Source organism: Phyllostomus hastatus, unplaced genomic scaffold, assembly GCF_019186645.2.
Source record: "Phyllostomus hastatus isolate PE091 unplaced genomic scaffold, TTU_PhHast_1.1 phas_contig_1, whole genome shotgun sequence".
NCBI classification, from domain to species: domain Eukaryota; kingdom Metazoa; phylum Chordata; class Mammalia; order Chiroptera; family Phyllostomidae; genus Phyllostomus; species Phyllostomus hastatus.
Genome location: NW_025333498.1, coordinates 24,925,508 through 24,948,796, shown reverse-complemented (window position 1 = coordinate 24,948,796; position 23,289 = coordinate 24,925,508). Strand labels below are relative to the sequence as shown.

Here is a 23,289-nt window from a genome sequence, read left to right as displayed (position 1 = left end):
CTGAACTTTGTTTTCATTGTTGGTTGCTTTTCATCTCAGTTCTTGGACATGCATATTCTCTTTAGTGTCTATGCTCACTCTCTTGGAAAACTCCTCTGTTCCCTTGGTTTTATATATTACATACATATTGATGCATTCCAAACTTAGGCCTCCAGCCTGGCCTCTATCTGAGCTCCACTTGACATCTAAGACTATTTTAAACTTGGCAGGTTTGAAACTGAGATCCCAATAACCCTTCCTCTCCCCTCTTCTGTCCAAACTAATCCTGTCCTCATAGTTTTTTCTGTTTCAGTAAAGAGCGTTCTTCCATTTGTTCAGGACTACGACTCTGAGGGAGTGACCCTCATCTCCTCTCTCTCAAACTTCACATTAATAACATCCTATTGGCTCATCTTTACCAATGGCTACCATGCAGTCCAAATTACCATCAAGAACTTATAAATTGGACTCTGCTTCCATACTGCTTCCTTAGAATTCTTTGTGAACATAGCAGCAAAAGGATCCTGTTATAAGTCAGATCAGGTCACTTTGTTCAAAACCTACTAATAGTTTTCCAACTGGCAGAGAACAGTTGAAGTCCTTGTAGTGACTTCTAAGGCAATTGACAGCCTAGCCCCCCCCTCTCTCTCTGACCACCTTCTCCTAGCACAGAGTGTCTCACTCTACTGCTGTCATGTAGCTCCTTATATGTGCCAGGAGAGTTCCTGCCTCAGGATGGTTGCATTTGCTCCTATCTGTGCCTGGAAAGCTCTTCTAATAACTTAATGTCTTCTTTCTTACTCTCTTGTTTTCTTCAGACGATTGCTCAAATCCCACCTTTTCAATGAGTTCTTCCTTGACCCCCAATGCTTCCTCATCTTCCCAGACTGATCTTTATGATCAGCACTTAATGGTTCTCTAATAAACCATATACTTGACTTATTTACCTTGTTTATTGTTTACTTCCACCAGAATTGACTATAAGGGCAGGTATTTTTTCCCCTATTTTGCTCACTGCTGTTATCTCTAAAACAATTCTAGCTCATAGGAGTTTGTCAATAAATACTTGTTGAATGAATGACATAATGAATGAAATACTGCCTTTTTCACTTGTAAATAAAAGGACTTGATAAACTTGGACTAGGGGAGTATCTAAAGCTTGGGTCATTCCAATATCTATGAAGCAATGCAAGTATACCTAAGGGAAGCAAATTAGTTCATAGGATTCTTTCAGCCTTTGTGCCTTGCTACACACCAAGAAAAATGTAACAAATTTTTCTGTTTTGTAATTTTGTAATGTTTCTGCCAGAGGAAAAAAGGAAGCTTGACCTCAAAGAGAAAAATGTGAGCTAGTTGTCACCATTGCCAACTGTGTTAGGTCATCTCACAGGAAAGAAGCAGAGTTAGTTCCAATGTCAGGCAACTGATGGAACATAACTTTTAGTAAGGTTAACTCTCTTAACAGAGGAGGTAGAACAAGATGACTGTGGACTGACCTTACTTGAAATCTAACCATTAAACTCCTTCCACATCAGTTCGTAAATAGCTGTTAGCAACAACCTCCTCTCCCCTTAATACTCTGGTCCCTCCTCCAGAACTTGTCTGTCCTTTCCATAATATAGCAAGAGGAGTTAAAGCCAGCCACCCAAACCCAAATTTTGCTTTGGAGTCACTAAAGCTAATTCTGATTAAATCTGAGGGTTCTCTCCATCTGCACTGGCATCAGGTGGACCCTCAATTGCTGCTTGGAGTCTCATTTATTTTTAATTTACTTTTAGAGTGGAGTAAGGAGGGAGAAAAACATCGATGTGTGGTTGCCTCTGGAGCATCCCCCTACTGAGGACCTGGTCCGCAACCCAGGTGTGTGCACTATCTGGGAATCACACCAGTGATCCTTTGGTTTGCAGGCCAGCGCTCAATCCACTGAGCCACACCAGACAGGGCTGGAGTTTTAAAATAATTAGGAGAAGGATCTTTGACAATCCATTTGCTGAGAAAGAAATGTAGTGATGGATGGAAAGTATTTAAGTATCATTTTGAGTAGAATAAAAAAATTTAAATAAAAGCCTTCTTACTGATATGTCCCTGTGTTCTGAAACTTTCACTTGCTATTTATAAAAGTAACAAACTTAGCAATCATTAGGGAAAAGACCAAAAATATTCCTAAAACAATGTGGCACTTCACTTTTTAAAATATTGGCTAAACATCAAAAGCAGTAGATGTCCTTTTCATTCCTGATGAATTTACTTACTATCAGGCCTTGTTCCTATCACAGAAGTTTATTGGTAAGAACACAGTAGGTGATCAGTAAGTGCATGATGAATGCAGGAATAATGGCAGAATTTGGTTTTCCTCCTAGCTCTACCTTGGAAACTTCTTTTCCATGTTTTGACTGATTGCTTTTAAGGTCTATGATAAAAACCTGTTGCCCCCTTTAGGTCAGATTCCCAATCACTGTCATTTATTGGTCTTTTTATTACCTGATAAAAACAGTCACAACATGAATTTCTCAGACTATAGTGTCTGTTTGGGTGTTAAAGGTCTTAAATTTTGGTTATAACATAATAAAGTAGACAGCCTAGAAATAAAAAAAGACATTTGTATACAAACATTCATGAATGTATATGAACCTATTCTACAACTCAAAGACAGAATAAAAATAGACTCATACATTTCATTTATCACCCTAAATGTTTTAAGACAAGCTAACTTTTTGTACAGGATATTTATATATCTGTGGGTAAAGAATTTAAAATTAAAAAAAAAACAACACACCAGATTTCTGGTTCAAAAAGTCTAAAAAACTGCAATAGCATCTATGAAACAGCTGACAAGATAATGCATGTATAGAAGAGTCAAGCCCTGGACATTTTGGTGGAGCACACGTTTTATAACTTTATTCTGTATGATTTATCCCCCTTACTGTGCTGTGTGTGTATCATGAAAGTAAATGGACATGCATTTCTAGAGCTGCAAATGAATTGAGGAGACTGAGAACAAAGACATTAGGGGAAGAGAACACGATCATCGGAGGGATGCCAGGGAGACTACGTGACCTGTCGTAACTAGATTCCATGCTAATCAACGGTTAAAACTCAGTAAGCTTGCAGTGAGAGGCAAATACCTAATGAACAAAACAAATGAGCAAATGGAACCAGGGGCATGGAAACAAGGAACAGACTCATGGTGACCAGAGAGGAGGGGGAAGGACATAAGGGTGGAAAGAAGGGGAAAGGACTAGTCAAGGAACATGCATGACTGACCCACGGACATGGACAACAGGGTGGGGCTGACTGTGGGAGCGAGGGTGGGGTGGGCTGGGGAAGGAGGGCAAAGGGGGAAAAATGGGGACAACTGAAACAAAACAATAAAATATTTTTACAAAACTTATTAAGCTTATGACAAAAATGTAAATTTAACAACTGATGTAAGATGGGCTAAAGGCAGTTTTCAAGGACTAAGGATGGTGACTTTAGATAATCAGCAACAGGTTAATTAATGACAGGAATATCAGTTTTGTTCTTGGGTGGGACTGATATTAGTGTTAGCATTCAAGGAAAGAGCTTAATATATACTTCTTACTGTGCATAAAGACAGAGAGGCAAGCATTTTGGTTTGTTTCTTTCTTTGAAGAGACTATTAGAAAATAATTTCAATCACCTAAGCAGCAACCAAGGAAAGTTAAGGTAATAAAATTCAAACTTGGAGTTATTTTGTGGTAACTGAAATTGTTACTATTAAGACCAAAATGGAGGAATTCCTGGGCCTTGACAAAGAAATGTTCTCTATCTACCGCAAATATCCCTTTCTTATGTAAAAGACTACAGAAAAAAGAAGGGAATCTAAGTTAGAAGATCTAAAAGTTTCTAATATATTGTAGCCAAAGAAACTTGTGTGTACTGAGGGATACGATGAGTAGAATACATACATAAAATACTGGAGAGGCTCCTAATGCAAGAATAACTACTGCTAGAAAGCAGACTTGCTAAACTACCACAGTCATTTCCATAGACACATCATGACTTCCTAAATAAAATGTTAAAAGAGAGAGAGAGAGAGAGAGAGAGAGAGAGAGAGTGAGTGAGTTGGGGGGGAGGGGAGGCCAAAAAGGCCACCAACGCCTGAACAGCAGGATTCTAAACTCCATTTGTGTGTGTGTGTGTGTGTGTGTGTGTGTGTGCACGTGCATGCTCCAGGATATGTTCCCAATAGTCTCCCAACAGTTCTACTCTTGTATTAGTCATGATTGAGCTGCCCAGTAATTTTGAGTGTGAGTTTGTCTAACTGGCGAAAGGCTTCCAGAGGGTTTGCAAGTTAGAGGGCGACCCAGTGTAATGATTACCAGATGAGCTTTGGAGACAATGTCAGGGCTCGAACCAGAGAGCATAGCATTCATTGTCTCTGTAACCTTTAGAAAAACATAAGAGCACCTACCTCAAAAAGGGCTGGGAGGTTTCAGTGAAATGTGTAAAAACTTAGCACAGTGCCCAGTATACAGTACATGACCCATGAATACTAGCTAATATTATTGCACACAATTTGCCTATCTTAAAATATGTGCAAGTGATCTGTAAATAAAATAAGCAAATTATAGAGCAAAAAGTATGGATAAAGGAGGCATTTATTCTAAAATTGTACTTTTTTCTTTGGTGACAATGAAGGCAAGAGTCCTATTAGAGTTAGTCTCAGTTATAACAAACCTTAAGACCTCAGAGCACCCAACATTCAGGAACTTGTGATTAGTTCACTACATAAGCATTTTGTGTAATTCACATGTAAAAAACTCCACCTTTAAGTCACCTCAGGCAGCTTCATTATAACTTACATTTTTAAAAAAGATTTTACATTTATCTTTAGAGAGGGGTGAAGGGAGGGAGAAAGAGAGGGAGAGAAACATCAATGTGTGGTTGTCTCTTGCATGCCCCCTACTGGGTACCTGGCCTGCCATCCAGACATATGCCCTGACTGGGAATCAAACTGGCGATCCTTTGGTTCACAGGTTGGCACTCAATCCACTAAGCCACACCAGCCAGGGTAATACTTTAAAAGAAATTTAATAAAACCTAAATATTTACCACCAGTTTGTTAAGTTTTAGTGATGAGCACATGGACATGTACTATAGTATATAACTTGAAATATTTCATAAATTTAATGTGTACAACTAAAACAGCTTGAAAGAACTGAAAGAACTGCTTAGAACTGTCTTTAGCTTTTCCCACCAAGAGACATTTTCTTTGGTCAGATTATGACTGAAATTTTAAAAAGGAGTTGAGATCAAATTATTTTTAAGCCAAATGGTTTACAAACCAAGAAAACAGAGAGGTGTCTGCTAACTAGGTGGAAAATACTTGGGTTAATAATTAGAGCTATTCAATTATTTACTTTGGTTAAGGTCACTAAATCTGCTTGCCACTAGCAAAAACTGCATCTCTAACAGGAATGCATAACAGTGAATTTTATGGTCTGTGAAAAAGGAAAATAAGTGCACAGAGAAAAAGAATACACTAGCAAAAGTGGCAAGGTCAAGTTGAAAACCATGCTACATAGTTAATCCCTGAGTATGCACACTCAGATTAGAATTCAGGGTTTCAAAATAGAAGTAAATTTAGCTGAAGAAAACAGAATTGATTGGCATTCAATAGATTTACTGAGTACTAACTCTGTAATAGTTATTATATCACTTATTAGCCCCACTTGTATTATAAGATGTGGGCCACTTAAATCAATATAATCTGGACATGAGTTAAATGAAAGAATACAAGGATAAAAATAAGAAAAAAGTGAATAAAATGATAACAATATAGTGTCCCAACTTTAATAACATTGTTAAATGTTTCTGTTAGAAGCTTTTGGGTTTTTATTTCTGTTTATAATATGATTTCCACATGTGGGAATGTGTGGGGTTAAAGGAAATAACCAAAATAATCCCTTAAGATTGTCTTAAAATTCATATATATCTTTTTCTTCTGAAGGGACAGACTCATATTATCCTTCTCCAACTTGGGCATTTTCAATACATGCTATGAAATAGCATTAAATATTTTAAAATTAACATCAGCTATATCATAATTCACTATGACTTCTGTCCCAGAGACTGAACTGCTACAGAACTGAAGGTCAAGCTGTGCTCTCCTGATGAGAGGTTCTTTCTCACAATTTTACAACTTAGGCAACAAGTCAATTTTCCTATACTTCAAAACATATAATTACTATAATATATGTAGTACAGAAGTATAAGGTATTGTTTTAAATTTACAAAATAGGTACAGCTGTGAAAGTAAGCTTTCTGTCACAATAAAAATCATTTTTATTATTGATTTGATTGTAAAATTAGCACAATAGTACATGAGAGACAAACAATGCACATATTGATGAGGAACAAGAGAAAAAAATCACTGTAAATAACAAATACAGGTGACCTCAGAGTCATTTTGGCGTCCACCCTTTAATGTGTCTCTTACACCTGTTTACACACACATTCATGCATGCGTATTTTGCTTTGTATTGGATAAAAGCATGCATGCCGATTTCTTCTTTTGTTTATGATTATTTTTTAAAATAAAACACTATCTTTTGGTGGGGCCGGGCAATTTATTTTGCTACCCTGAATTCTCTTGTCCTATACCCTTTTCCCCTTTGCGTAGTACTTCTTTCCATCTCCACCCAAACTAGAATTTATGTATTCTCTTTCCTAATCCTCTGTTTTAATAGATTTTATGGATGGCACTGAAAGTCTCAGCTTGCACAGGTCAACTTAGATTTAAAAAATCATATCGTATGAAAGTGAATGGGCAAACAGGGGTGACCTTTCAGGTACCATGTGATTAAAACCACAGAAAGGAGGCCAGGGCCCAGCGCTCTAAATGCACGCAATGTAAGCATTCACCTGTTACGCCATTTTTAAGGTTGTTCCTACCAATCTGCTAAAATAAAGTCTATGAAAGGCAGCAATGAGATTAGAGCTGGATTCACTTGCAGGTGTCTAAACACCACCACCACTTGTGAGTTCTGCCTTTTGGGGTTACTAACTAAAATTAAATTGGTTCAGGAGGTTCTGAGTAACTGAGGTGGCCACTAGGTTTCTCTCAAAATCATCTAGTTTTAAACACATCATCAGCCAATGGTAACACCTGTATCCTCTGTTTAACAAGCTCATTCACCTGAACATATCTTTCTCAAACTTTGTATCTTCTACCTCTTTTTAGTGATGCCCTAAGCACTTGTGCTGACTTCTGTGTTACAGCCGTGAGTTGAAGTTTAAAACTGCCAATGTTTCATTTTACTATTGTACTTTGGGGTTTAAAAATTACTCTTCAGAAGAGTAATTCCAGGACTACCTGATCAACACCGACCAAACCAAAAGTCTATGTGACACAGTACTTTAATTTCTTAAAGGTCAATTTTAAAAGACAACAGAAGAATAAAAGAATTTTATACTACTGGAGTTGAAAGAGACTTTTGAAATTTTAGTTACAAAACCTTACTCTACAGGATAAACCCAAGCTATAAAGTAGTTCCAGGTAGAAGATGAAGAGGACAAAGGGAAAAGTGACTATGGCAAACAAGAATTTAATAGACTGCCCCGGCTGGGTGGCTCAGTTGGTTGGAGCGTTGTCCTGTAAACCAAAAGGTTAAGTGTTCAAATCCCTGGTCAGGGCACATACTTGGGCTGCGGGTTTGATCCCTGGTTGCGGTGCATGTGGGAGGCAACAAATCAATGTTTCTCTCTCACAATATTTCTCACTCTCTCTCTCTACCCCCACCCCCTCCTCTCTGAAATCAATAAACATATCCTTGGGTGATGATTTAAACAAAGAATTTAACAGACCTATTAGGAGAATCAAGATTATCTCTCAAGCCAGGCTAGGGCTTCTTCTGCCACAACAGACTTCCTTTCCAGCTTTCTCCATTCACATCACAAAACAACAAACCAAAACCAAAACCAACCAAACAAAAAAATCTGTCCAGCCTGTGTCATACCCTCACAAGATTTTTACATTTCTTTTCCTAAAGCAATCTGTGCTTTCATTTCATCAACCTGACAGTACTTTGAAAATATAACCTAGTCAGATCAGGAGTAATCCCTTACTTACACCATTTTTTAAATGCCCAAAGATGAGACCCTAACTCCATAAAGACAAGATGAATCAGGAGAAAGCAGAGTCAGGATCAAGTTACAAAGACAGAGGCTGGGGGTAAGTAACCATGGTTTTCTGTGGTCATAGTGATAAGACAAAGAGGTGCCTGGGGTAGGGGAGGCAGATGCTAAACACCTACAGGTGAACTGAGCTTAGGGCCTCTACTAAAGTAAAGCAGTGATCATGGGAACAAACTAGGACTCCCCCGGCTCATCCCAGAAAGGAAGTCAAGGCTGCATAGCAGACATTATCCTAATGACCCCACAGTTTTTATCGCTATGGCTCCAAAATCAGGTCTGTTTTCTCTCTGCTTTGGCCTCTGTGAATATATGTTGCTTATCAGAGAAAGGCATGTCTCCCCCATGTGATCCCAAATGTCACAGTGGTAGAAAGGCTAAATAAACTTCATACTATGAGAATTTGTAAAGAAAGACCCTAATGCTGTTTATTTTCAATGCTATTTTATTATGTCAGTATGCACAGCAGAGGGGCACAAATTATGTATACTACAAGAGTACAAGAAAGAGAAATCCATGCTAATTTCAAAGTTAACCAATTGTTCTTTTAATAGTACTGCTCTTTAACAACTTTATAATGAACATAGCCCCTTATATTTAGGTTAAAGGGAAAGCTGGCAGAAACCCAAAAAGTAATGGCTCAGAGGATTTTTGTGAGCATTAAATGAGTAATGTGCTTAGGACCTTGTCTGAAACATTAGTAAGTGCTACATAAGCACTAATCATTACTTTCACTGTTGTAATTAGGAATCTTTGAAAATCTGATGAAAACTACAACGACAAAGTTTATCTTATATCTGGGAAAGTCTTAGAAGAGAAAGCAGATTATATACTGTACAGTGTTGGTGGATTTCTCTAGTGAATGAAACAAGTCATATTTTTGGAAGTACAGACAGCTGCATCCCGTATATCAAACTGAAAATGTCATGGCAACCACTGTTCCTAGGCAATTGTAGAATTATGTATGTGGTGCACTTTCTATACAATAAATATAAGTGGAAAGTGGAGGGGAAATCAAATGTTATGTGGAGAAAAACTAAAAAGAGGTATATTTCTTAAAGATTACAAAATATGCTCTATTACAACCACCTTAATGACTATGTAAAACTAGGATTAAAGCTCATTAAATGAAACCAAGATCAAATATAAACTAGCACATTTCATAAACATATGACCATTTACCATCTTCTTATATACTATAGTAAATATTAAAAGATAAAATAGGGTTGTCAAGGAACATGTATAAAGGACACATGGACAAAGCCAAAGGTGGGTAGGATCGAGGGTTGGGGGTAGTGGCGGGGGTGGGGGGATGGAGACACTGTACCTGAACAACAATAAAAAAAATAAATAAAAATGTTCTAAAGCTGAAAAAAAAATTGGGTAAAAGATGAACAATGTCAAATACTTGTAAGAACAATTAAATCAGTTGTCAAAAAAGTAACACTGCAAGTATTAAATTTCACTTGCATAATACTGGATGGTGAAGTATTTCAATTTCTTAATATGTGTTTGCCTGCAGTAGACCGCAAAAGGAGACCAGATGAAAAGCCGAATCTAGACAATTCCTTACTGTGTTTCCAGCCAGAAGCAAATATCCTAAGAAAACGAGGCCCCATGCTAGTCGCCTGGGAGAAGCTGCTCTCTGTTATATATACACACAAATCCAAGCAGCGAAGCCACATTAAATGTGCAAAATGAAGAATTTGCTCAAAGGTTCTGTGATTTCTATGAGTCATGATTCGCATAACTTCTAACTTTCTTCCTGTTCTTCAAATGTAAAATTAGTGTCAAAAGACTAATTTGTCAATAATACCAGGACGTGCTTTGGATACTATTGTATTAAATGTGCTTTTCACAGACACTTGGTTAGCAGATACAGTGCAGAAACTGGATTTCTGAACTTAGTTTCAATCCCAGAATTCGAAGCTGTTTTCAGTTTTCAATTCTAGTCCATGTCCTTATGTCTGACCTCTGTCATGTGTGAAATAAATGACAATCTTATGTAAATAACTATATACATACAATAATATCATAGATAACTATATGCAATGATAACACACACACAATAATAATGCATATGATATGATTCATGTAGAGAATAGCATGACCCAACTAGCACATATGTTGTTGCACAAATGGCATTTCAAATCTTCAGGAAGAATTATATTCACATAATGCCCAGAAAGTACCAAGAAAATCTGCCAGGAAATTTCTGACTGGATAGTTCTCTTCTCCAAATGAACATTTCCACAGAGGACAGTATATTCACCTTTGTAAGGAAAATGACCTGAGGCTTGAAATCATGTGAAAGAGAATACAGAGAAATTTAGGGCATGAAAAGGACACTGCAGCAATGAGAGTGAACCATGTAGTCATTAAAATATATTCTTTAGGTGATTAAAATAATTTTAGATGCAGTAATTCTTCAACACAAGGGTTAGGATAAATTATTGTACTAACTTGGATCTTCATTGAACCTTCTTTGGAAACTACACAATCAGTTGCCACATTTAGCTCAGAAAATCAACAGCCTTTCATGTGAATAGTTTCAGTTTGTTTATTTTCAGTTTGAGCTCAAAATCACTATCCAAATACCTTAATTTGGCAGTATTGAGAAATACCTTAGAAGAATGAAGCAAATTATTAAATACAGACATCTACAAGTATAAGACAGATGCTGACAGAATTTTTTCTAAGCTAAAGCCAGACTGACTCATAAGCCTAAGGCAGGCATAATACCAATGACTGCTTAAAGAACACTAAAATGAAATAAATCTCAAAATGAATAAACTGTGTTAGTTATAAGTCACTTTGTCATGCATTAGTTATTTATCTCTCTAGCTCTATTTTTGGGTACTTCACTCACAAGAGATAAGCATTTTCTATTTCTAATACACTGTAACCATTTCCAAATATTTTCTTTCTTTTCTTATTAAAGGATGCTTTGGGGAAAAAAATACTAGAAAAAGCAAAATGCTGTAGTTCTGTTAAACAGCGCACCCTTGTGGCTTACATCCTAAACAATAAAAATCACAGCATAAGAATGTGACCAATATTCTCCATGGACTTGGAAATGATTTGTCATTTTTTTCCAATTATTTTTTCCTAGCCTGCTAAGATGTCCAATCATTAAAAATAGTCTTTTTAAAATTTAAAATTATAAACTAGGTTGTTAAAAAACAGGGTCTGGAAGAAGTAGCGCCTGCTTGAGTGTGGTTGGTAGGGTATGTGAATGTCCCGCATGGACAGCAATTTGAACATTTCACCAGAAATGTCACATGGTGTGCTTGAGTGTGATATTGTTATGTGACAGAACTACATGCTTATGATTCTTTAATAAAGTATTTTTATGTAATAAAAAGGGGGCATTATTTGTGCTGGACCCTGTAGATATAAATGTCTATAGTGATAATGATTATCTTTGATTTTAAATTTAAAACAAACAAGCAGTAAAATAAGGAAAATTCACCCATAAACTTGTAGTTTTGCTAACTTTCCTGAACATTTGCATTTGGCTATATAAAAAAACTTCAATTCAAAGGTTGATTTTATTTATATATATAAATAAAATATATATATATATATATATATATATATATATAATGTAATATACAGGGTGGGAGAAAACACAAAAAAATGGAGTTATCTTCTAGAGGGGAGAGCCCTTGTAGTACAGACTTCCCCTGCTAGGTGAGTGTTCTAGGAACCCATCTGTATCAGTGTGTCATCTGGCATTGTTGTAAGAGGCTGTGTTTAGCTTCAGTGAATTTTTTTTTTAAGACAACACATTTGCCCACTTCATGATGGGTGATTTACGAGCACACCTGCCCACACCACACTGAGTGTTCAGCAGTTTTTGACCAAAAGTGGCATGACCCCCATGCCCCACCCTACTTATTCATCTGATTTTACCAAGACACTTTTTTTTTTTGTTTCCCCAGATGAAAAAAAGTCCTCCAAGGGAAATGTTTTGCCAATGTGGAAGAGGTGAAACAAAAAATGGCAGAAGCATGAAAAGGCACTAATATTGACCATATCACAAACTGTTTAGAGCAGCGGAGAAAACATCTCAATAGGTGTATTGCATCAAATGGGGAGTACTTTGAAGGTGACTGAAGTTTAAACATGGAAGAATAAATACACAAATTTTTATAAATAAATCCTGGGTTTTTTGGGTCCTCCCTCATACATTTTAGTTATTGGTCTTTATTTTTTCAATACAACCTTACCAAAACTGTGGCTTTTCTGTTAAAGCTTATGAAGAACATTGCCAAGAATTACCTGGGCCAATTACTATAAAGAAAATATAAGCAACTTTTAAGTTATGCAAGTACTTCTGAAAATTCACCATGTGTACATGTGAAACACTGAAATTTAGTGAGACTCTGAGTACAGACGTTCTCACAGCATACACTGTACCCAGCTGTGCGAAAGCTGTGGTGAAAGTTTCCGTATGAATTCTCTATGTCACAAAATTTTCAGAGAGGCACAATTCCTGCCCTCTATTTGGGGAGAGGAAAGAAAGAACATTAACAAAGCTAAAAAACTTTAAACAATAACAGAAGCCTAACATTTATGTTTAGAGAATGGGGTACTCACCCCATATCATGTTAGTATATATAACACATTGATGAAATGTTATATAGCCTTTGAAAAGGGGAAGCCCTTCATGTACTGATAAGTATCTGAAACACTCCATTTGGTACCAAAAGGTGAGTTATAACACAGTGCATGTAGCATACACAGGACCGCCGACCACCTAAAAAAACATGTAGCGTGACTACTGGCTTGAATGTGCATAACTTATGTCTGGAAAGACACATGAGTCACTGTTAGTAGTGGTCACCTCTATGCAGAAGAATCTGGTTAGGGGCAAGGTAGGAAAGAAGAATTTTCACTTTTATCTCTAGAAATATGTATCACATAAATATAATACCTCCATACATTCATATATTAATACCAAGAAAAGGCAGAAGAGAAACAAATTCAGAGAAAGTAATATCACTCTGTGATGGAATCTTTAGAAAATTCTCTGTAAAGCAAGTAAAAGAACAGGTATAATTTGAATGGGTGAGTAGGAACAAAGAGACAGAGCTTGGGGTTAATCTATTCAGAAAGGATAGGAAGCAGGATTTTGCATGACTGACAAGTCAAATCCTCTGGTTAGAGTTAAAAACACACTGGAAATGATGGGAAATTAAAGTTTAAAAATAAAATTGTGCTTCTGCACAGCAACAGAAACCATCAACAAAATGAAAAGGCAACCTATAGAAAGGGAAAATATATTTGCAAACCACATATTTGATAAAAGGTTAATACCCAAAATATATGAAGCACTCATACAATTCAACAGCAAAACAAACAATGGGATTAAAAATGGGCAGAGGAATGGCGCTGAAATTTTTCCAAAGAAGATACACAAAAATGGCCAACAGGTACATAAAAAGGTGTTCAACACCATTAATCATCAGGGAAATGCAAATCAAAGCCACAGTGAGATAGCACCTCTAACCTGTTAAGTCACGGGGACTAAGGTACAGCGCAGGGAATCTAGGCCATACTACAGTCATGACGACATACGGTGCCAGGTGCATACTCGGCTTGTTGGGGTGATCATTTCATAAGTTATATAAATGTCCTATCACTATGTTGTACACTTGAAACTAATATAATACTGTATGTCAACTGTAATGGAAAAAAATTAAACTCTTTTGTTGTCAAAGAAGAGATAAGTGCTGGTAAGAATGTGGGGAAAAAGGGGAACCCTTGTGAGTGTTGGAGGAATGTAAATTGGTGCAGCCACTATAGAGTACAGTATGGAGGTTTCTCAAACAATTAAAAACAGAACTATGATATGATCCAGAAATCTTACTTCTGGGTATGTACCCAAAGAAAATGGAAAAGGGGTATTGAAGAGATACCTGCACTTCCAAGGTTAATGCAGCATCACCAATGATCGCTAATACATGGAAAGCAACCTAAGTGTCCATGTATGGAAGAATGCATAAAGAAGATGTGATCACACACACACACACACACACACACACACACACACACACAGGTGTATATGTGTGTATATATAAATACACACACAGTGGAATATTATTTAGCCATGAGAAAGAAGAAAATCTTGCCACTATGTCAACATGGATAGAGATTGAGGACAATACAAAATGAAACAAACCAGACATGAAAGAGACAAATACTGCATGGTACCACTCATATGTGGAATCTAAAAAAGTCAAACTCATAGAAACAGAGAATGGTGAAGCTTGCCAGGGGGTGAAGGAAATAGGGAAAGGGTGGTAAAATGAGACAAACTCTCAGCTGTGAGATGAATAAAGTCTGAGGATGTAATGTAAAACATGGTGACTATAGCTGATAACACTGCTACACAAGTGAAATTTGCCAAGAGAATAGAACTTCAATAGTCGTGTGTGAGAGAGAGAGAGAAAGAAAGAGATATGTGAGGTGATGGATGTGTTAATTAACTAGTTTGTGGAAATTCCTTTAAATTGTATACATATTTCAAATCACCATGATGTATATTTTAAATATCTTACAGTTTTATTTGCCAATTATATCTCAACAAAGCTGACAAGGAAGGAAGGAAGGAAGGAGGGAAGGAGGGAAGGAAGGAAAGAAGGAAGGAAGGAAGGAGGGAAGAAGGGAAGGAAGGAAAGAAAAAAGGAATGAGGGAGGGAGGGAGGGAGGGAGGGAAGGAGGGAGAAAGGAAGGAAGGAAAGTCCCTCACCTCAAAATTATGATCAGATTGTAGAATACTTTGAATGCCCAGAAAGTAACAGGTAAACATACAGCTATCCAAAGTCTCTGAACTGCAAAATGCTAATTATAGAATATAAATATAGCAGCTTACTACTTCCTTTTATCATGAAGGCAAGAAATGGGGAGACAATATGACTTCCGGAGAGAGAGTGAAAGTAAGGAGCAAGGAGACATTATGAAGGGAGATTGAAGGATTTCTCACTAACTGGACGTGAAAAGAAAAAGAACTAAACATCAAAGATGATCTTGAGCTTTCCAATACAGGAGTAAAAAAAGGCAGTTCGATCTCAAATATGCTGATTTTGAGGTAGTGATGAGTCAATAAGCAACCATGAGTTGAAACTACAACTGGAAATATATTGGGACTAGAATTACAAAATTGATGTATTAGTTTCTTAGGGCTGCCATGACAAATTACCATGACTAGGTTGCTTAAAACAACAAAAGTGTATTCTTTCACAGACCTGGAAGCCACAAGTCTGAAATCAAGGTGTTGGCAGGGCCATGACCCTCTGAAAGCATTAGGGGAGGATCCTTCCATGCTTCTCCCAGCTTCTGCTGGCTCCTGGCATTCCTTGGTTTGTGACGGCAAAACTCCAATCTCTGCCTCCATTGTCACATCACCTTCTCCTTGCTGCCTCTGTGCCTGTGTCCCTGCTTCTTATTTGACACTAGTCATTAGATTCAGGTCCAACCTAAATCCAGGGTGACCTCATCTCTAGATACTTGATTATATCTGCAAAAACTATTTCTAAATAAGGTCACATGCACAGGGTGCTGGGAGTTAGGACTGGGATATACCTTTGTTTTGTTTTTTGGGGGGTGGGGGGGCACTATTCAAACTATTACAGTTAATAACTCAACAAAGAACAGATGTTTGCTCTAGAAGAGTAAATATAGGCTAACATCATGGATTCAGGTATCTCCAAATTTAGAAAATGGGTAAAGGTAGTACTTTCGAGGAGAAAGAGGAGATAGAGAGGGACAGAGGGATAGAGGGAGAGAGAGACGGAGGGAGGAAGGGAGGGAAGGAGGGAGGGAGGAAGGGGGTCCATTGAGCTATCAGAAGAGAATCAGAACCAAAGAACAAAGCAAAATCAAGACCAAAGGCTCATCTAATACATCTAATACAGCCAAGAAGTTAAAGAAATGAGTGCTGAGATGCCTAGGAGGTCGTGAATTCACATTACATACATGTGCACACAGACACACTCAGAAACAGAACCGCAGCTTAATCGTTAAGAACTTTTACAATGAATAAATAAAAAATGGTTCTTCAGCTTCTCTAAGGAAAAACAAATAATCCTGGGTCCTGCTAAACAATACATCAAAGAACTATCCAGATGGCCACATCAAAAGAAAAAATTAATTAGAAAATTGTATAAAGATGTCTAGTTTGCCAAAGGCAATATACTAAAAACAAAAATAAAGATTGCTTAACATGGGGGCATCAGCTGGTCACAGAGCAGAGGGTGTGAATCAAAGAAATAGCTTTTGGCGAGGTCACTGGTAGCATGGCCCAGAATTTTAGCAAGCAGACTGCTAGAAAGACAGCGTACACCTCTTTGGGATACAACCATAAAGAAAGTTTACTGAAATAGATCGGATGAGCACAGCTGGAATAAAGATTAGTGAGTAGTGGCTAAGATTTATTTTTCTATGAAGAAAAAGACAGACTTTGGTAGTTACTCAAGAATATTATAATTTATACTCCTATGTTTATAGTTTTCTGGTAATTAATCCTGAAAATGCTACCTTTTTAGTGACTTACTATGAAGCCACAAAATGAAGTCTTTGGCGACCCTGAGTTGGCCTCTGCTTATCTCACTCAATTTCAATCTGTTTCTTGTTCATCCCCAGGCATGCCACATCTTACGTCTTTGAATGGGGTTTTTCTTGACTGACGAACCCACTTCCCACACATATTTTAAGACTGAATCATCTCTTCTATGAACACTTCACCCAACTACCATGCAGTCACCCTGGAAAACTTGTAAGTTTTCATTTGGTTGTATCATTTGAAAAAATAATTATCCTGATTTGTAAGATGAGATTTTTACCACAACCATTAGATAAGAGAATCTTAATAGAAATAAACAAAATAAGTTACTAGATGATTTTCCAAGTAGCTACTGAGTTTAAGCATCTTTTGTTTGTTTCTATCATAGTAGCTATTTATGTTCAAAAGATACATATGATAAATTACAATTAAAATCTACAGTTATCATTTTTTTAACTTAAGGAAACACAGCATATTCATTAGTTTGTTGGGAAAATTAAAATTACCTGAACATTGAGATTAGTAAGGTACTGAGGGGGAAAACAAACCCTTCACCTACTTATAAGAAAACATCTCATCATTTCAAAAACCTCAAAATAAAATATGCTCTTAAAGTTACTTAAATCATTTATCTAATTAAAGGCAACAAAGTATATAGCCTTGTGTTCAATCACATTTACTTAAAATTTCATTTATAGTTTACATGAATAAAGCAAGGAAAGTAGAGATTTTATGGGCATGAAAGTAGTTTTGGAAATGGATTTCAACAAAACAGCATAATCCAGGAAATTTGGGATTAAAGAGGAGTAACAATAAGAAAGTTTGGGGAAATGGTACACCTAGAACAGTGTTTTGAACAATCCTCCCCAAGACTCTCCAAGTAAGGTAAAAAATATATAAGTATATTTAGTTAGAAGCTCACTAAAGTGATACAAGGACTTTGTTGCTGCTAAAAAATAAAACAAAAAACCTGTTGTTCAAAACTAAGTATTTCCACCCCTAATATATACAAACAAGATCCTCTGATTGAGCCTTAATAGAACAGCACCTTAAACTGATCTAAAGTGCTGGTTTATGGATGATTTATTTGCTTGAATGTCAAAGCCACTTAAAATGGATGTATTTATTCTTTACTACATCAGAGAACTGTGCAGATATAGCAAATCTCCTCCCAGTATCAATCCTATAAGTTAACTATTTATTTACCTTTCTACATATTAGTAACTGTTACTAACCTTATTAAGTAGCATATATGGAAAAAGACAACTTAGGTAAAGTCCTATACCCTATCCTAAAACAAAACAAAACAAAACAAAACAAAACAAAACAAAACAAAACAAAGTTACGCACCTTATCTGTTTCATCCACACTCGCAGATTTCACTACACAAGAAGCTGGCCTCTCCTGGACATGAGCGAGGTTCTGAGGGACACTCTGAGATGCTGGCATTGGAGGCAATGGAGCCCGCCTCTTCTTAGGCGCATCCGATGGCAGGGTGTTTGAAATGTATGTTTTGGAAATGGTATTGGACCTTGTAAAAGTCGGGCGGTTAGTACTCACTAGAGGTGTTGCTGGGGCACTGGCAGTCTAATAAAGATGAAAAAGCAAAATCTATATGTAAATTCAAGATAAACAGCACATGCGATTAAAAATAGATTAGAAGGCTCTTATAAAATGATAAATAAGGACATGCTTACTTGATCTCGCTTTTTCTTACTGCGTTGAAAAAAGCCGAAAAACCCTTTGTTTTCTTTCTCCTTCATAATGTCTAAATTTTGTGATATCTGGCAGGACTCTAAAAGAGAGAAAAAAAGCACCCATTCAGCTCCAAGTTTCTCTCAATTTCTTTCCTTTGAAAATGTTATCTAGTTATAAAAGCTACTAATTATGATCTACTATGAGCCATGCACTCTGCTACACACCTTATATCTTATTGACTTCTCAAAGCAACAGGTGAATTTAGTAAGTATTGCTCCTATTTCACAATACAGGAAACTGAAGCTTAGAGAAACTAAGATATTTACTTGGGGCCAATAATCAAGAAATTATAGAGCTATGACAAACTCAGTTCTTTGTGACTCGAAGTCTGTGTTCCATAATTACCAATAATATTTAAAGTAAAAATCTTTGAATTAAATAAGATATCAAATTGCTACATTCAGTTTGTCCCTTTGTTTATTTTTAATATATTTGTGTCAGAGGTAAACTATCAAAAAATATTTTCTTTCCCAAAACATGATTCATTATAGTCACTTAGTACTTTGTGATATAATTCATAAATGATATTTCTTTAATCCAGTGGGTCTTCACTGGGGATGATCTCCCTTCACCCACACCCCAGAGGACATCTGACAATGTTGGGGAAAATTTTGGTTGTCATACCTTAGGATGGGGTAGGGAGAATGTGTTATTCGTATCTGCTGGGTAGAGGCCAGTGATGCTGCTAAACATACTACAAGGTCCAAGACAGCCCCTCAACAACAAAAAATTACCTGACCCCAAATGTCGATAGTGCCAAAACTGAGAAATCGCACTTTAATCAGAATGGCAAATGTCGAACCTCAAGGTTGCATATGTAATACTTAATTTTCCAAAAGTATTTCCTAATGTCAACTGAACAGGCTTCCAAACAGTGACAAAGCCAGCAATGCTGAGTCACCCTGGCCCAGCCTGTCTTTCTAAGCATTTCCCACTGAAAGGAACTATGGTTGCTTAAGAATGACTGATTCTTAGCCAGGCGGTGAAAGACAAATACCATATGATCTCACCTATAAGTGGAACCTAATCAACAAAACAAACAAGCAAGCAAAATATAACCAGAGACATTGAAATTAAGAATAAACTGACAGTAACCAAAGGGGAGATGGGAGGAGATAATGAGAGGGAAAAGGGGAAGGGTCATCAAGGAACATGGACAAAGCCAAAGTGGGGGTAGGATTGAGAGTGGGAGGGAGGTGGGGATGGCTGGGGTTGTGGGGAGTGGTGGGGGGAAAATGGAGACAACTGCACTTGAACAATAATTTTTTAAAAAAAGATAAATAAATAAAGTGCTTAAAGAAAAGAATTTATTCTAAATGTCATAAGTAGCTTTTGGAGATGTTTGAAGAAAGAAGTAAACTGATCACATTGAAGTTTTAAAAAATCATTGAACCTTGAGTTAAGCAATAGTTTCTCCAGTACAACACCAAAATCACAAGCGACCAAAAAAGAAAAAAGAAAAAAGATAAATTGGACTTCATCAAAATTAAAAACTTTTTGTGCTTCAAAGGACACCATTAAGTGAAAAGGTAACACACAGAATGGAACAATATATCTGCAAATCACATATCTGTTAAGGGACCCTCATCCAGAATACATAAAGAATTCTTACAAGTAAACAACAAAAAGGCAATTGAATTTAAAAATGAGCAAAGGTTTGAACAGGCATTTCTCCAAAGAAGATATACAAATGAGTAATAAGCACATGAAAAGATGCTCAACATCAAAACTACAATGAGATACCCCTTCATGACCTCTAGGATGACTATCAGCAAAAAGACAGGCAATAACAGGTATTGCGCAAGGATGTGGAGAAATTGGAAACATCATACACTGCTGATAGGAATGTAAATTTGTATAGGCTCTTGGGAAAACAGGTCCTCAGAAAGCTAAACAGAGAGTTACCATATGACCTAGAAGTTCCACTCCTATGTATATATCCAAGAGAAATAAAAACCATGTCTACACAAAAACTTGCAGATGAATTTTTATAGCAGCATTATTCATAACAGCCAAAAGTGAAAACAACCATATATTCATCAGCTGCAGAATAAAATGTATATCCATATAATGGAATATTATTTGTGAACAATGAGGAATGAAATACTGATATATGTAATAAGGATGAACCTTGAAACATTATGCTAAATGAAAGAAGCCAGATGCAAAGGACCATATCTGGTAGGATTCTGCTTATATAAAATGAGCAGAACAGGCAAAGTTATAAGGACAGCAAGTAGATAAGTGGTTGCCTAGGGCTGAAGTATGGAGTCGAAAGGAATGGGTAATGACTGTACAGGGTTTCTTCTTAGGGTGTTGAATAAGATCATGGTGACATTTTCACAACTCTGTGAACACAGTAGAAACCACTGAGTTGTACACTTTAAATGGGTAAATTTTATCATTTATATAATGTAAAATTTGTTTACATTAGAGCAGGATTCAGCTGATTATGGCCCATGGACCAAATCAAGCCTACCACTTTTTTGATACAACCCATGAGCTAAGAATTGTTTTCACATTTTTAGGTGGTTGAAAAAAATCAAAAGAAAAATATTTTCTGGAACAAAAAATTATTAAAGAATGGCTGATTTCTCATCACTGTCAAAGAATGTGTAAGTTGAGCCTGGAATAGCTAGTCATACCAGAGAGAAAGCAAGCAAAATCTACTGGGCTGGTTTTAAAAGAACCAATCTTATATGGTTTCTACTGGCAAAAGTCCAGACAATTTGGTATCTTAAGAATAACTCAATAAAGTAAAACACATTACATGTTTAATTCCATGCATTCATAGCAATACTAAAAAAGTAACTGATCCTCACTGCTTATCTTTCTGTAAAGCTAGGGAATCATTATTTTAAAAACTAATGAAAGGTAAGAAACACACTTTTCTGACTTTTCTGAATGAATTCCACCTAGACAGAAAAAGAGCCGACATGGGGAAATTTGATTTCTTAGAAAAATCTCAACTAATTAAGGAATGTTTGCAATGGATTATGACCACTTTTCAACTCCTGACCAAAATATAGGCAATAATTACCTATGACTAACACCAAAAAAGATTACTTGTCATTACATGTCTGCTAATGGAAGTACATAATACCACCTGTGAAATATTCTTGCCAAAGATATCTCACCAAATCTGATCAAGATTCTAGATTTAACAATCAATTTATAGGAAATATGGTAGAGAAACATGCTAAGTGGCATCACAGGATGCAATTAGCAACATTCTGAATATGGAAAACTGTGTAAGACAAATGACCTGATTCACTCAATAAATAAATAATTTTTTTAATAGAGAAATAAGGAATAGAGATCTGTAAATTTTTAAAAATATCTCAACTAAGAAACATATGGGTTTTATGGCAAATCACAGTATAATTTCCGTGACACAGGAAACGAAGCACTACAAATAAAAACTGGTGGGATATAGCTAAAGCAGCAATTGGAGGTAAATGAATAGTCTGAAATAAATTTATATCTTAAATGCATACTTCTTAGGGGTAAATGTACAGTATTTTTACTTAAAAAGAATGCTAAAAAAATTAAATTATGACAAAGTAGGGCTATCCCAGGAAAGCAAAATTAATTAATGCCAGTAACTAAATTAATGCAATATGCCTTAATAACATATTAAATGAGAACTATATTTCACAAAATAAAACTTTAAATCTGATGCTTCAAATGTTAAATAAGCAGTATTCACTTGGTACAATGAACAACTAATAATCATCAACATGTGAATAGCACATTAGGGTTAACAATTTTTTACATGCCTAATTTATTTCTTGGAACAATTCTGTTAGGGAGATATCATAAGTTATCACTCTGAGTCCTTTTCCTAGGTTTGAGCATGTAAAGAAATGGAAGTTGGTTTTATTGTCCATTATATATCTGAGGACCTAGGTGATTGGAGAGCTAAAATAACTTCCACCAAGATATATGGACATTTAATGGTACGAGTGAGACTGGTATCCATTTAAAGATGATTTACAGTTCCTCTTACTTTTTAAAAATGCATGCTACTATTTCATTTTAAGAAAGAATCCTCCACTAATTGTATATTGACATAGAATTAAATTTAGTTGGAATAGTAGATGGAAAATTCACATGCTGGTACAGTCCAATAATTAAAACCAGAATATTTCATATAGTTATTTTCAGTAAAGTAATTTCCAGGTGCCCATTCGCCCTCTACACCAGTTAACCCCTAAGTCTTCACTTGCTTTATGTCAGGGATCCCTGAATATTAGAGTTAAACACTAAGACAAACAAGCGCTTCAGCTTACTTAGAAAGCAACTCAAATACTACAAGTTCTTTTTTCCAGTAGAGGCGCTATATAAGTAATGGCATGCAAAGTTCTAAGCCCTCTGATAACAACAGATAAAACTAGGAGACGGCAATTAGCCCGACCTTGTAGATTCTGACACTGTAATAGAGCTTTCTTAATTTTCCTATTCTATTGTCTTATGGTTATGTTCATAGATAGTATTTAATACTCTGAATAAACCATATATATTTTTGGCTGGAAGAGATATTAGAAATCAATGCATTCAATGCCTTCAAAATGAGGTTGACAAGAATAGAGAATTCACTTTGGGTTATGTATATGGAGAATGGCAAAGTTAGGAGCAAAAGTCAAGTATAAGTAACAGAATATTGTAGTGTGAAAAACAACAAAGATAACTTTTTCTAATCTTTTTATTATGATGAAAGTAGAAGTTTAGATCCAGAGAGATAAAGCTATTTGCCCTGTTTGCTAAATAAGCTTGATATCTCATGTCCTGTCAATTAAAATACCTGCCCTCTGATTAATCAGTAT

The 23,289-nt window shown here is 36.2% G+C and overlaps 1 protein-coding gene across 9 annotated transcripts in view; it reads right to left on the bottom strand.

Moving 5' to 3' along the window:
• The window catches only part of COBLL1 (cordon-bleu WH2 repeat protein like 1), a 163,161-nt gene that overhangs the window by 22,869 nt on the left and 117,003 nt on the right, over nucleotides 1–23,289 (bottom strand). For all 9 annotated transcript variants that reach the window (XM_045843100.1, XM_045843562.1, XM_045843184.1 and 6 more), the window contains 2 exons: nucleotides 18,403–18,500; nucleotides 18,056–18,292 (listed from right to left, as the gene is read on the bottom strand). In XM_045843100.1, the coding sequence (XP_045699056.1) occupies nucleotides 18,056–18,292; nucleotides 18,403–18,500 (335 nt within the window). The remainder of the gene's footprint in view (nucleotides 1–18,055; nucleotides 18,293–18,402; nucleotides 18,501–23,289) is intronic.